This window comes from Lepidothrix coronata, unplaced genomic scaffold, assembly GCF_001604755.1.
Source record: "Lepidothrix coronata isolate B3197 unplaced genomic scaffold, Lepidothrix_coronata-1.0 Scaffold17, whole genome shotgun sequence".
NCBI lineage: Eukaryota > Metazoa > Chordata > Aves > Passeriformes > Pipridae > Lepidothrix > Lepidothrix coronata.
The window spans coordinates 7976924-7989943 of NW_016690197.1; the positions used below are offsets into that span (position 1 = coordinate 7976924).

Below are 13020 nucleotides of genomic sequence, written 5' to 3' on the forward strand. Positions count from 1 at the left end.
GCCCAAGGCAACAACCATCTCACAGGAAGTGCGGAAAAAAAGCCTCTGAAATAGAGCCGTTCTGGATAAAGGCAAGATCCTGCTGCTGTGCATTCCAGAAGGAAGGGTTATATTAATAAAAAAGGCTGGGGAAATGCACTGGTGACATTGGGGTTTAGGGTGGCAAGACCTTCTGTAGGGCAACTAAGAAGGAATTTGTATGACAGTTCTTGATAAAGGTGTCAAATGATACCAATTATCTTCCATGTACCTTGGCATGAACGTACCAGAAGCCCCAAATACTTATATTCTGATCACTGGTTTTGAATAAGTGCTGGTCTTGAGCATTTGTACTGATCTCCCACAATTATTTCCAAGAGCTGGAAATATCTGTAGATCAGTCATTAAAACCACACAGTTCCGATTGTTGTCTTGCTTTCATATCACATCAGTTGCCATGTGGCTTAGCAGCTGATAATTCACAAAACAGTTTATGTTTCACATTAACAATGTGTATCACTAGGAAACAGAACATCTAAGTTTTATATAGCCTTTGTCTTAATGCTGGTGATCTGTGAGATAGCTGACTTTACAGCTGACACTCTCTGATCTAGAGATGCTTTTCTGGCAGGCCAGGTGCCTGCTGAGCCTGTGTCCTTGGACCAGTGAACACTTCATCCTTGCTGTGCGTTCTGACTGCCACCTCACACAATTCACACTCGGGCAGTCCTGGCAGGAGTTCGGAATGGACCTTAATTTATCTAGAAACCTGGTGGTTTTATTGTGGAGTTAGATTCCAAGGAGTTTGATATCAAAAGAGGACACAGGTATTTTCCTTTAAGAAAGAATAATTTTCACTATGGGTTTGTTTGTTGTTTTTTTTTTAATTTTACTTTATTTCTACAGTACAGGTATTTTTGGGCTTTTTGGGTATGGGTGGTTCCTGACAGCTCTCTTGCCTTTTAATATAAAATTTGTTCGGTGTATTTGTTTGTTGCTTTTTTCTTTTTCCTTTCATTTGAACCTAAACCAGCTGATGCAGTCCCCAAAGAGCGAAATGCATCCCGTGCCAGCTGGCATACCCTCTGGCTGTGAAGCCTTGTTAAAGAGATCGGAGCTGACAGATTCTTGAGCAGCAATCTGATACAGGCCTTTTTTTTTAATTTGTTTTTTTGAGCTCACCCATGTAACAAATGGGTGCTTGTTTGGGAGCTTCGCTAGAGGCTTGAATGGAATCATTGTTATCAAAACACTGCTGTGATTCAGAAGTGCCCAGCAAAGGGGGTTCCTCTCCCTTGTGCTCGTCAGCTGGGCACTGCAGGTGTGGCAGGCTAGCTTAAACCCTGGTTTCATCCTTATTCTGCAGAATAATCCAGTTGTCCTGTGATTTTCATCTTTAAACTGATAACTGGGAAACTGAAACTACAGTTCTTTACAAAACAGAGACTCAGTTCAACACTAAAAATGAAGTTGGAGAGATGAGTGAGTGTAACCAGGGCAGAGAAATGTTTTCCAGATTGATATTTTGGGGATAAAGCATTGTGAAAGTAGTACCTTGCCAGGCTTTTGCATAGATCAACATGTTCTCAATTTTCTTACTGTTACTGTGGTGTTTGGATTACAAATTTTACCCCAGAAATGCTTGGAAATTCATGCAAGTAATACATAAGCTCCTGAGCTTTTAGTCCCTCTTTACATTATTTTCTCTTGAAAAAACGTCTTGTCCAGTACATGTTAAGATAGTGAATCTTTGAATCCAGAATAGTTTAATGTTTCCGTTTTATTCAATAGGATTAAAAAGCAAAGGGAACGGAGCTATTTGAGAAGACACTGACTTGGAATTCTTGGTTTTCTCAGTCAAAATCGATTATATAGGAATCTGAGTGAAGTGTCTAGCATGAATTTGTTGCACAAGAGTAGAACGAAGACCGCTTCTCATACATGGAACATTGTGATATGCATGGAGCTATGTATTACTGTGTCTTCCAAGGATTTCACCTCATAAAAAGATACAGCATTTGGTTTAGATTTCTGTTTAACCTCTCTCTGCCGTGCTGAATTCTGCCTCAGCTGGCTTCTGCCTCTCTGTGACCTTGGAGCTATAGTGCCAAGCAAGAAGGTGGTAACGCTGGGGATCCTTGCAGCATCAGTGGGATGGGGAAGGCTCATTGTCGAGGAGGAAAGTTTATTTTCCTGGCTGCTTTTGAAATGTGGCACGTGGTTCTGGGTGTTATGCTCGTATTGTACTGAATATTATGCTGGTATGGTACTGGCATCCCAGGTGTGTCACTGGGACTGAACTTCACTTGAGCTGGAATTACAAGCCATATCCCATGCTCAGTCCGGAGAGTCATACATTCAAAATCAGTTGTCACTTCAGTAACAAGAAAAAGAAAAAACTATTTGAGTTCTGTTTTTTCCATCTCTTCTCATGGTAATTTCTCACCTTCTCCCCCCTGTCCTTTTTCCAATAAGAAGTTAACAGCATGTAGAGACAAAACTGAGAGTTAATCAATTGTCTGTGATGAAGAAAACATATCTCATTGTCACTGGATTTCCAAAGCCAACTCTGTCATTACAGAGGGCCATTTGGGAATGGAGACTTAATCCATGTGGAGTCTTGGGAACAGAGATTGTTTCATCAAAAATCTTGATTCATCTGCTGCCTTGCAGTGCGACCTTCAGTGCATTTTGCTGTGTCTGTTTCTCCAGTGGAAAATTATTTGGTAATATACTTTACAGTGACAGTTTACAGCTATTCTGAAGACCTCATCAGGGATAAGGTTTCATTGTGCACTACACAAGCCAATCCCTGCTCTGCTGAGCTTATAACAGAGAAGTTATTTGAGATAATACTTAATGATCATTATAAGGCTTGTGTAAAGAGCACTCTGACTCTTTTCCATCTGCTGTCATAAAGTTAGCAATATTATATCTCTTCATATAAAATCTGCTTGTGTTTTTTGTCTCTGCTTCAAGCTGCACCAACAGTTTGGAAAATAGCCTGGTGGGAGTCTTCAGAGTGGGACTTTTGGCCTCATCTGTGAACTGATATTTTCCCTGACTCAGAAGGATTTTTTTTCTGTCTAGTAATACACATTTCAAAATAAGCATCTGTCTTTTTTTCCTGGTGGAGCAAAATAAGCATCTGTCTCACAAGTAGTTTCTTTTCTGATGAGGCTAGTTGTTAAAGAACCTTGACTTTACTATATAAAAACTTTATGTCTATCTTAAACTCATAGACAAATTAGTCTTCTGATGTTCTTTGTTTTATCAGAGTGATAGTAACGGAAGGGCTCAAAAATTGGATGAATGGAGAAAGGATGAAGACATGTTTTGGTAATATTTTTTGTTATTGTTGTTCTTGTGCCTCCTGGTGTAAGCTGTGTGAGTTGAGCAGGTAGTGAGAAGGTCTATATATGGTGATGAACATGTCTGCAGGAGTGGGGGGGGTGAATAACAAAGGATTTGAGAGAAAAAAGGTTTTTAGCTTTTATAGAGAGCTCATCTTGAGTGTGACTGACTTGGTGAGCAACATCTGGCTGGCATTGAGGGTGTTCTTGCATTGTGCTGGGAGAGGCAGCAGGTACTCCCCAAAAATCTCCTTGTATGCCAAGAAAGGCACACTTGGTGTTGCTATAAGTCTCACTAGTGGTAAGGGAGAGAAGACTCCACAGTGATTTTTATTTTATTTGTAAACCAAGGAGCAGTTTAGTTACTTTCCCTGGTGTTTATGTTTTAGATGACTTGGTGTTTGTTGGCTTTGTTGAACATTTTTCCTGAAAAAATAACAACATATGGTGAAATAGTCTGCTGCCATAAACACAAAGCAGGAGGTGAGAGAGCTTCTTAACAAGTAGTTTTCATGTGTTTGAGACCAACCCAAATTTGCATTGTGCTGTTGGTGATTTAAAACCGGCTTCATTCTCTTTGGTGGCATATGAGAGAATGTGATGAAGGTTTCAGAGATGTTTCATCTCCAACTGCCACTGAATCAATTGGCAACGATTGGGTGTACAGTACATGGGCAGCCTGTGCCCCCTGCCCTCTGTGATGCCTGAGGGATGATGCCTCTCCACAGCCATATTTGAGAGGTCTGGAAGAATGTGGGTTCCCAGGTCAAACGGGGCAGCCTCACGGAGAGGGCTGGAAACCATGGAAATGGGGAGTTGTGGGGCAAGAGGTGGTGGGAATGTGAGGCATCCTGCTGGGTTCAGGACAGCTGTATCCTCAGGGCCTAGGGAGTCACTGGCAAGGACTTGGACACATCATCATTAATATGAGAATGGGACAAGACAGAGAATGTGAGGGCTCTCTCCTCCTCTTGTAAATTTTGAATAAATTTGGGCTAGAATGAAAGGGCTTCATGTTTTCTGTTCAGTGGCATAAAGAGGGGTGGGGGAAGGCCAGGTACTCGTCTCTGTTTGCTGTAGTGTGTTAAGATCTTACCCAAGGCAAATATTGAGTCTCTTTGCAGTGTCGGGACCTTTCTTCCAAAGGCAATTATGGTTGCACAAATGGTGTGCATCACTTCCGAGGGAACAGGTCTGCCTGCTGATAAGCGAGAGGCACTGCCCACCTTACACCTGCTAGTCCTGACATTTCATCTCAAACCTGTTAAATACCATGAATCTATACTGAGAATTGACTTTTTCTTTTTAAATTGCAGGATGCAAAGAGAACGTGCCATCATGTGAATGTGAAACAGCTAAATGAGAAAAGGACACCTGGGAAGGCTGAGCTGAAGCTGCTTGTGCACAGAATGACAGACTGATTTGCTGCTGGAGACAAGATCAGGAAACCTTACTCCTCCGAAAGACTTTCCTGAGTGAGAGGAGAGGAACAGGAGGAAGAACACAAAAGAGCAATGGGAATTGAGGGCCATGGTTACCTGAGATAAATGGCAGATCCCTGGGAGTCTAGCCTTGTAGCTGTTTGCTTTAGCTTTTTCTCTCTCTGCAGCTGCTCTTCCTTTTTTGCGAGCTGCTGCTGGGTCCTGCCACGGCAGCACTGGAGATTCCAGGAGCGACGTGGGTGCAGCGCGTGAGGAGGGGTGAGCAGCCCGCCCCACCATGATTCAGCTGTGGAAAGTAGTGCGGCATGTGCGACAGCTGGAGCTCCACAGATTGATCCTGCTGCTCATTGCCTTCAGCCTGATCTCCATGTGCATCCTGGCTTATTACGTCACTAACAGCCCCAAAATCAAGGAGCCACCACCCCTGCCCTTCAGTGACTGCAGCAACCAGCACCGCATCTTGATCCCACCGCAAGCCAGCTGGAGGCTCACGAAATCTGTGGACACCTCACGCACAGATCCTGTGGTGCTAGTCTTTGTGGAAAGCATTTACTCCCAGCTGGGGCAGGAAATAGTGGCCATCCTGGAATCTAGCCGTTTTAAATACAGGACAGAGATCGCCCCTGGCAAAGGGGATATGCCCACCCTGACAGACAAAGATAGAGGACGCTATGCGCTTATTATCTATGAGAACATCCTTAAATATGTGAACCTAGATGCTTGGAACCGAGAGCTGCTGGACAAATACTGTGTAGAGTACGGAGTAGGGATTATAGGCTTTTTCAAAGCAAACGAGAACAGCCTGCTCAGTGCACAGCTCAAGGGTTTCCCCCTTTTCCTACATTCCAACTTGGGGCTACGGGACTATCACATCAATCCTAGTGCCCCCCTGCTCTACGTCACCCGGGCTAATGAGGTGGAGCAGGGTCCTCTGCCTGGTGATGACTGGACTGTGTTTCAGTCAAACCACAGCACCTACGAGCCGGTGCTGTTGGCCAGCACGAAGTCCTCGGAGTCCATTCCTCACCTGGCCACTCACAAAGCGTTGCATGCCACCGTGGTGCAGGACCTGGGTCTGCACGATGGGATCCAGCGGGTTCTCTTCGGCAATAACCTCAATTTTTGGCTGCACAAACTCATTTTCGTGGATGCCATTGCCTACTTGACTGGCAAACGCCTCTGTCTCACACTTGATCGTTACATCCTTGTTGACATTGATGATATATTTGTGGGAAAAGAGGGCACTCGCATGAAAGTGTCTGATGTAGAGGTAAAATCCCCCAAGTAGCTATCACTAGAGGCCCTAGACAAATTTCTAATGTGTGTGGTATATCAGGAAAGTCAAGATGGCAAAAGTCAAGGTGGTGTTTAATTTGATTGGTGCAGTTGTTGTCATCTTAAACAGAGAAGTAGCCTGCAAAAATGCTGAGGCACCATATGTGATGCTCTCACAACAGTTTTGTAGGTTTAAATGGAGCATTTCAGGAGCTGCTCTCTCTGAATTTAAGAGGAAGATGCCTGTGGTGGTCTATCCTGTCTCCTCTTTAATGTAAGGAACAATCATATGCAGGTTTCTTCTACCAACCTATTTGTAGCTGTACACTCTACTTTTCAAAAGGAAAAGGCAAGTTGTGTTAAAATAGAACAGCAAATATATGTTTATTATTATTTATTGTGATATGTATAAACTGTATATATTATATTGCAGAACTGTAGGCCAGTCCATGAGGCCTACATGAGGCCTGATACAGTCTATATTTTAGCCATCCAGCTTTTCAGCACATAACCAAATTGGGAAAGGAAGGGTTTTCTCTCATCCTTTGTTGCACTTCCCTCTTATCCGCCACTCATGCTTGGGCAGGGAATATCAAAAAATTCACCAGGGAAACATGTTCTGAACAAGTCTTCATGAGAACCATCTCTGTGGCTTCAGAGTTGGGAAAGAGAGATGCTATCTTTGTGGTTTGCTTTTCTTGGCAGTTTCTGGAGTAATACAGTGACCTATTAGAAAAGGTTATGGGTAAGGCACAGAGAGATTTTGTGGAGGAGAGAGAACTGAGACAGGGAAAGGAAAAAACAAGTAGGAAGAAGGTAAGAAGCTAAGTACTTCTTCTCTTTCTGTGTATCCTTGAAAGTATGTGATAAAATGTTCTGTTAAGTCTGTGCTATGTGTGCATATGCTGCTTCATGGAGCCAAGGACTTCCTTTTGTATCTTCCCCATCAGTTCTGGTTTGTAACCATCGAGGCAGGTGCATTGCCTGTTTCTCCAGATGAGCTGAGTCTGTTCACAGGTTCACTCTGGATTCCCATTCAGCACTTACCCTTAGATGAGTCCTGGATGGAGTTCCCTGGGTGCCACCCATGATGATGATAAGCCTGTGACAGCAACTGCCTTATCACGTTTCCAAAACAACTTCAAGGTGAAGCGCCCTTTAAACTTTCTTCCAGGGGCACAAAACATTTGAGGCAAAGATGTAAGACAAAATACTGTTGTACATGCTTGGCCCCTTACCTGAACCTCATCTGTTCCATGTTCCCAAAAGCACTCTTCCACCTCACTAGGAGTCTTACCACTTTTTCTACATGTTTTATGCATCCATGCAAGATATGTCTTAGTAAATCTTCATGTTTTTAGGACTCTGAGATTTTATGTTTTGCTTCTGATCTCAAGTTTATCTTGGGGCAGAGTAAAACCCTGCACTCTGTTTGTAGCTAGCTTTATCTTTTCAAATCACTTGAAGCTGCATGCCTGAAGGAGCTCTAATTGCATGCCATTATTTTACTTGCTTCATTCTTTAATAATTCTTTAGAGCCACTTCGACCATAACGCTCCAAGCAAAGAGGTATAGAAAAAGTGTTTCCCAGCACACAGGTGTAGAAAAATGGAACAGTTTGTATGTACTACTTATTTAAGGAAAATGCGAACATTTACTTCATTTTACTGCAGTGTCCTTGTGTTTTGAGGTGCTGAAATGCTCTGAAAGATTTTTTTATTTGAAGGCTCACAGTCTTATCTTGGTCCTAAGCAGGCCCTACACCCTCTAGTTCAAACAGGCAGAGATTCTCACCTCTATAGTGTTTGTGCAGGTTACAGACCCATGTGAGAAAGCAGCATATAGGTGGCCAAAGCTCTTGGGAACAAAGGCTGCTCTAGTGATGTAAAAACCCAGACAAGATTATTCCAAAAGATGCTTTGTTTGGGTTTTAACAGGGTGAAATGGAGGAATAATCTGTGATCAGTAAGCAGAGAATCTCAGGCAAAGCAGATAAACCCCAGATTTATCCATTTAAAAGAAGCTCTCTGATTGCAGAGCCACGCGAGGTTAATGAATTTTTATTTTTTAAAAGCGAGAAATAACTACATGGATTTGTTGATAGCTTCTCACCATGGGGAAAGAAGGGGATATAATAGTAACAGAACAGCTGGCATTTTCTTTGGCCTTTTATATGAAAGCTCTGTTTCAGGGCTGTTATCTCAACACACAGCTCCTTATCTCAAAGCTTAGATTACAGTGGTCAGGGTAGCGGTTTGAAGATTGGATGCTGTGTGAAGGTATAAAATTGACTCTGCTGTCCCAGTGAGCCTGCTTGCCATATGCAGGTCCACGTTCAGAGAGCTTCCCAGACAAAACTACTATTAAAAGAAAGTACTCAATGTAATTTGATCAAATGCATGTCCATGGTACATGTCTTACACAAGAGAAATGTTTTTATTTGTGATGCTTAAAGGAGAGCTGGCTGGCTTTCTCCTTTAATAAGAAAAAAAAGAACCATGCTTGCTTTTAGTTTAAAGATGATAACCCTTGAGTTCCTGCTTTCTGCTGAAGGGTTGCAGCAGGAGCTTGCAGTCCTCGATTAAAGTGGAACAGTTGGAAGTTGCACAAAGAAAATTATTTTCCCTTGTAAAGTTTCCCAGAGATTTGAGCTGCACATAATTAACAAAACAAAATCTCGGAGAATCCCTTCTCTTCTAAATTATTCCACAGTCAGTCTCTTCTAAAATCATAATCCTAGGAATTTACCAGACCTCCATGGCACTGGTCAACAAAGACAAGCCGTTTCTAATGCAAAAGGATCTGACTTTTGTGATCCTTCCTGGTTGTCTTTAGGTATGAGGAAAGAAGATTAAGTAGATGAGTTTTTGCCTCTTTTGCTGGTAATCTCTCCAAGGGCATAAATAGTGTGAGCAATCACTGCTAGTGAGTCTGAGAGCAAGCTAAGTGAAAATCAAGGACAGTCATTTCATTTTGGGTTATGAATGGTGAGGGTGGAAAAGAGAGAACCTAGTGAGGGTGGCTGTCAGCCAGCTCTTGCCTTTCTAAATTGTAGAGGATGATCTTACCTGCAATTAAAGTACTCGGCAATTTCTAACTCCCTGATTCCAAGATTGGAGGAGAGGTAGAAATACCAATATCATGAGAGCTTTCTCTTTTGCCAGTGCTGTTTTGAGCTCTGCCAGTGGTACTGCTGGGCGATGAGAAAACTGCAGGAAATCCTCTTAAGAACATGGTGCCCAGGGTCCACAGGGGCAGTATCTACAATACAGGTGTTTCTGCCACGTGTTCCTAGTATGCTTTGCATGAGCACTGAGAAGAGGCTATCAAAGCACTCAGCTTTCTTCCTCCATTTTTTATCATCTGTTTATCTTCATTTGTCCGTGCACTATTTTCTTGTAGTCATGATATCCTCTCTTCTCAGCATCTGACTCTTGGCCTTATTTCCCCCTTTTCTTTTGCCTCTTGTTAGAGGCACCTGAGATAGATGATATTTAGTGTTTGTATGAGACAGCTAAAATCTCTGCAAACACTTCTAGAAGTTAAAATTTTTTAGCTAAAAAAGCAGAGTTGCGTGGAGATTTAGCCCTGTGTGACTGCAATGCCAAGGTCACCGTGGCATCTTAGAAAAGGATTAGGTCCTAAAGAAGGAACCAGTACAGTCAGAGTGCTGTGGCTTCCCCTGATTTTTTCCTCACTCCTTGAATGTTAACCCCATTGAGAGAGTCTTTATCTTCTCTGGATGACATCAAGAGCTTGTAGTGACTGTTGAGTAAATCTTTGCAGATCTGTCAGTGAGATTATGTAGATTCTTAATGTATTGCAACAAAAGGCACAATTTTAAACTTTCTTCCCCTAACATTTGCTTAGAAGTAAATAGTTGTCATCATTTGAGATTATAAAAAAAGTCTTTTAAAGTGATGGGCATTGAACATCAGACTGAAGCTTAGACTTTTTTTGCATTGTGTCCAGAAGTGTGCATTGGAAATGTAGTTTTCTGTCACTTGGGCCTGCAGTATGGCTGCCCCAGTGAAGAACTAAAGGCCTCCAAAAATACAGGTCGTGTGTTGCAGTGGATGTTCTCTGATAGACTGTGACAAGCGTGAAGCAGGTCTGGCCTTGATGTGGCTTAAGAGTTCTGGTGGGCAGTGCTCAGCATCTCTTTGGAGGCCCCATCTGTTCCTTGCTGGGGTGAGCCTTGCAGATCTTCTAGCATGGAGCTTAGCTGGGGTAGGAGCCTTTTGGCTAGCTAGTGGGCTGGCTTACATCTTGGAAAGATTTTTGAAATAAAAGCTAATAATAAAATGTAAAAATGGATATAAAAAATACTGTAAAAATGTAAAACGGAGATACTTGGATGGATTGGAGGGGCAATCTCATAGCACATTATGGATATAAATGAAATGCCACTTGAATCACCTGTAAGATATTATTAGTGCTATCATATTCATCCTACTTTATGGAAGAGAAACAGAGTGCAGAGAAAAGTGCCACCTTCCAGCCCCTTCCCACACCTGTTTTGTTGCACCCTACTACAGCTCACAGATCTCTTTAACCCATGTTCTAGGAAACGTGGAGTGCATAATTTGTTGAAACAAATGTCCAAATACTTTTCCTGGCATCTTAGTCTCTTTTATCCTTTTCAGGGGAAAGACATTTCTTCAAACCTACGCCATGCTACCTTACGGGTGTGGCTGTGACAAGGATGCAGCATCAGCAGAGGGATGGCACAGAGTTAGCAATAAACCTGCCAGGAAAGCAGGACTCCATAGGGCCCCATAGTCTCTGAATTTCTGTGGCCCCCAGAGTACCTCCCTGGTCCCTCCCTGGACACAAAGGATTGCAGCCTGCTGGAGCAGGGCTTTTTGGGATTTATTATCAGACAGATGTGTCGTCATGGTAACCCCAGCCAGGCTATAAATCTCTTTCCATGCAGAGGAATGCTAAGCCTCTTAACCGCTGTCTTTCCTTCCTCCACTTTTCTACCCTAGCTTAGGGAACTGGATGTGCCTTTCTGGGCAACAGAGAGAAGTGGTGAGGCTTGGGACAGCTCTGGAGAAAGAAAAGAAAGTGGCACTTGCCTGTTTAAGTTACTGGGTGACATTTTCAAGGTGCTGGTCCCAAATTTGAAGCAATACTGTGCTCAAGCTGGGCAGACAGATGCCTCTCTGTAGAGAGATGCACAGCTCTTAGTCTGTGCTCCCCAATGTGTAGGGTGAGTACCTGTGTCTCTCTATGTAACGGGATCTTGACCTCCTGTTGCCAGTGCTGGATCTTGTACAAAGGAGGCTTCAGCCATCAGTGCTGCTGGCACATCACCTTTCAAAAGTGCTGCCTGTGTTTATGATAGGTTCTGGAGATGTCACGTGCCTTACATTTCTCAAAATACCGTTCTTTGTTGGAGATTGAGGTAAGGATGTGGTAAGCATATGGCCATGGAAGAACCAGAACCTTTGAAATTTATCCCAGGCTGCATTTGGTGTCACTGTTGTGTGGTTGTGGGAATGAGGAACAGGCAATTAAGTGTGTCTGTAGGGAAAAGTGTGAAAGCTTGGTTCCCTGAGAGAGAGCATTGAGACTTTCCTGCAGGACTGCAGACAAAATCTGTCTGATCTTCCCACCTTGTCATGGTCATGGACTGCTTGCCTTGGGAATAAAACCACTCAGCTTCTTTGCTCCAAGATACATTTGCGGTGAATGGGTGATTGAAGTAAACTAAAAAAGTCATTTTTAAATTAATATGATGGCTAGTGTTTGGTCAGCAGTGTTTTGATACATTGGTGTATGTATCAAATCACAGCAGTGATTTTTGAGGTCATCTGTAAGTGGTAGATGTCAAGGCTCCTCCATGGAATGAGAGTCTGCCTTTGTGAGTGCCCTTTCCCCTCTGAGGGAGTGGTGCACCTAAACAATTCCTATGGGAGTGTGAGCCATGTGAAGACACCTTGCAATGCTATTTTGTGCTCCATGGGTCTGGGGAAGGGCAGCTGATGCAGGCAGATCTCCCCTGTACAGTTTGCTAGCTTTCCCCAGAGTTACATGCCAAGTTGCCTGTGTGTATTTGCATCCAGCCCAAGTCTGCTTTTGAGGGATCTTCACCTTCACCTTGGTGCAGTCACTGATCCATTGCTTTCTTAGAAAAGCTATTAAAATCTAGATAGCCTGGACAAGGATTGTGTCTGTCACCTGCCAGCTGCTCTCCTACCATTCCCTGTTTGATTGAGAACTTCTCCCATAGGGACCTGCACCGCTAGCACTTTCCCCAAAGCACCCAGGTAGCAGCAGAGTGTGCATCTCAGAGCTTCTCTCTTTTTATTGTTTTCTGGCAGAGAAATTTGACTGGAATTAGTTTGTCTTACTTGTCTGTGACACACTGAGCCCCTGGGGTTTTTTTGGTTTTTGTTTAGTTGGAGGTTTTTTTGTGTCAAGGCTGGCTGCTGTCTTACTCTGTACAGTGCTGGACCTTGAGGTTTGTGGCACGAGGCACTTTCCCTTTGGCTGTAGCAATTACTTTGGACATTTAATGCAGATACAAGTGAGCACGAGAGACCCTTTAGGAGACGTGATGACTGTGAATGTTGGCTTTCCCAAGTTTTCTTCACAAAATCTAGGAAACCTTTCCTGCTACAAAACTGTTTTGTCACTTTCAAGGGAACACAAAGCCAGGGCTACCTCCCTGCTGTGATAGGACTTGCTGCATGGGTAGTTCTGAGAATCCACTTTTCCTCTCCACAAAAAAGCCCTTTCCCTTTGGATCACTTAGTTGCTGTTCATTATACTGTTGACTTCTTTTCCTTCATCTGTACATCACGTGCTGCCTCACCATCTTTTTCATTAACACATAGACTGAGAAAGGGCAGAGGTTCAATAGCAAAGTCCCAGCCAACATGGGAGAGGAAGGGAGCATTGAGGTTGAATCTGGAAAGCATAAAGGATCTGTCGCTTGCGAGTGAGATTTGCTGTCCCTTTTC

At 43.2% G+C, this 13020-nt stretch overlaps 1 protein-coding gene across 5 annotated transcripts in view; it reads left to right on the plus strand.

Annotated features, from left to right (window-relative positions):
• Positions 1-13020, plus strand: part of NDST2 (N-deacetylase and N-sulfotransferase 2) — a 130736-nt gene that overhangs the window by 99716 nt on the left and 18000 nt on the right. For all 5 annotated transcript variants that reach the window (XM_017806878.1, XM_017806881.1, XM_017806879.1 and 2 more), the window contains exon 3: positions 4649-6044. In XM_017806878.1, the coding sequence (XP_017662367.1) occupies positions 5052-6044 (993 nt within the window). In that variant the 5' untranslated portion in view covers positions 4649-5051. The remainder of the gene's footprint in view (positions 1-4648; positions 6045-13020) is intronic.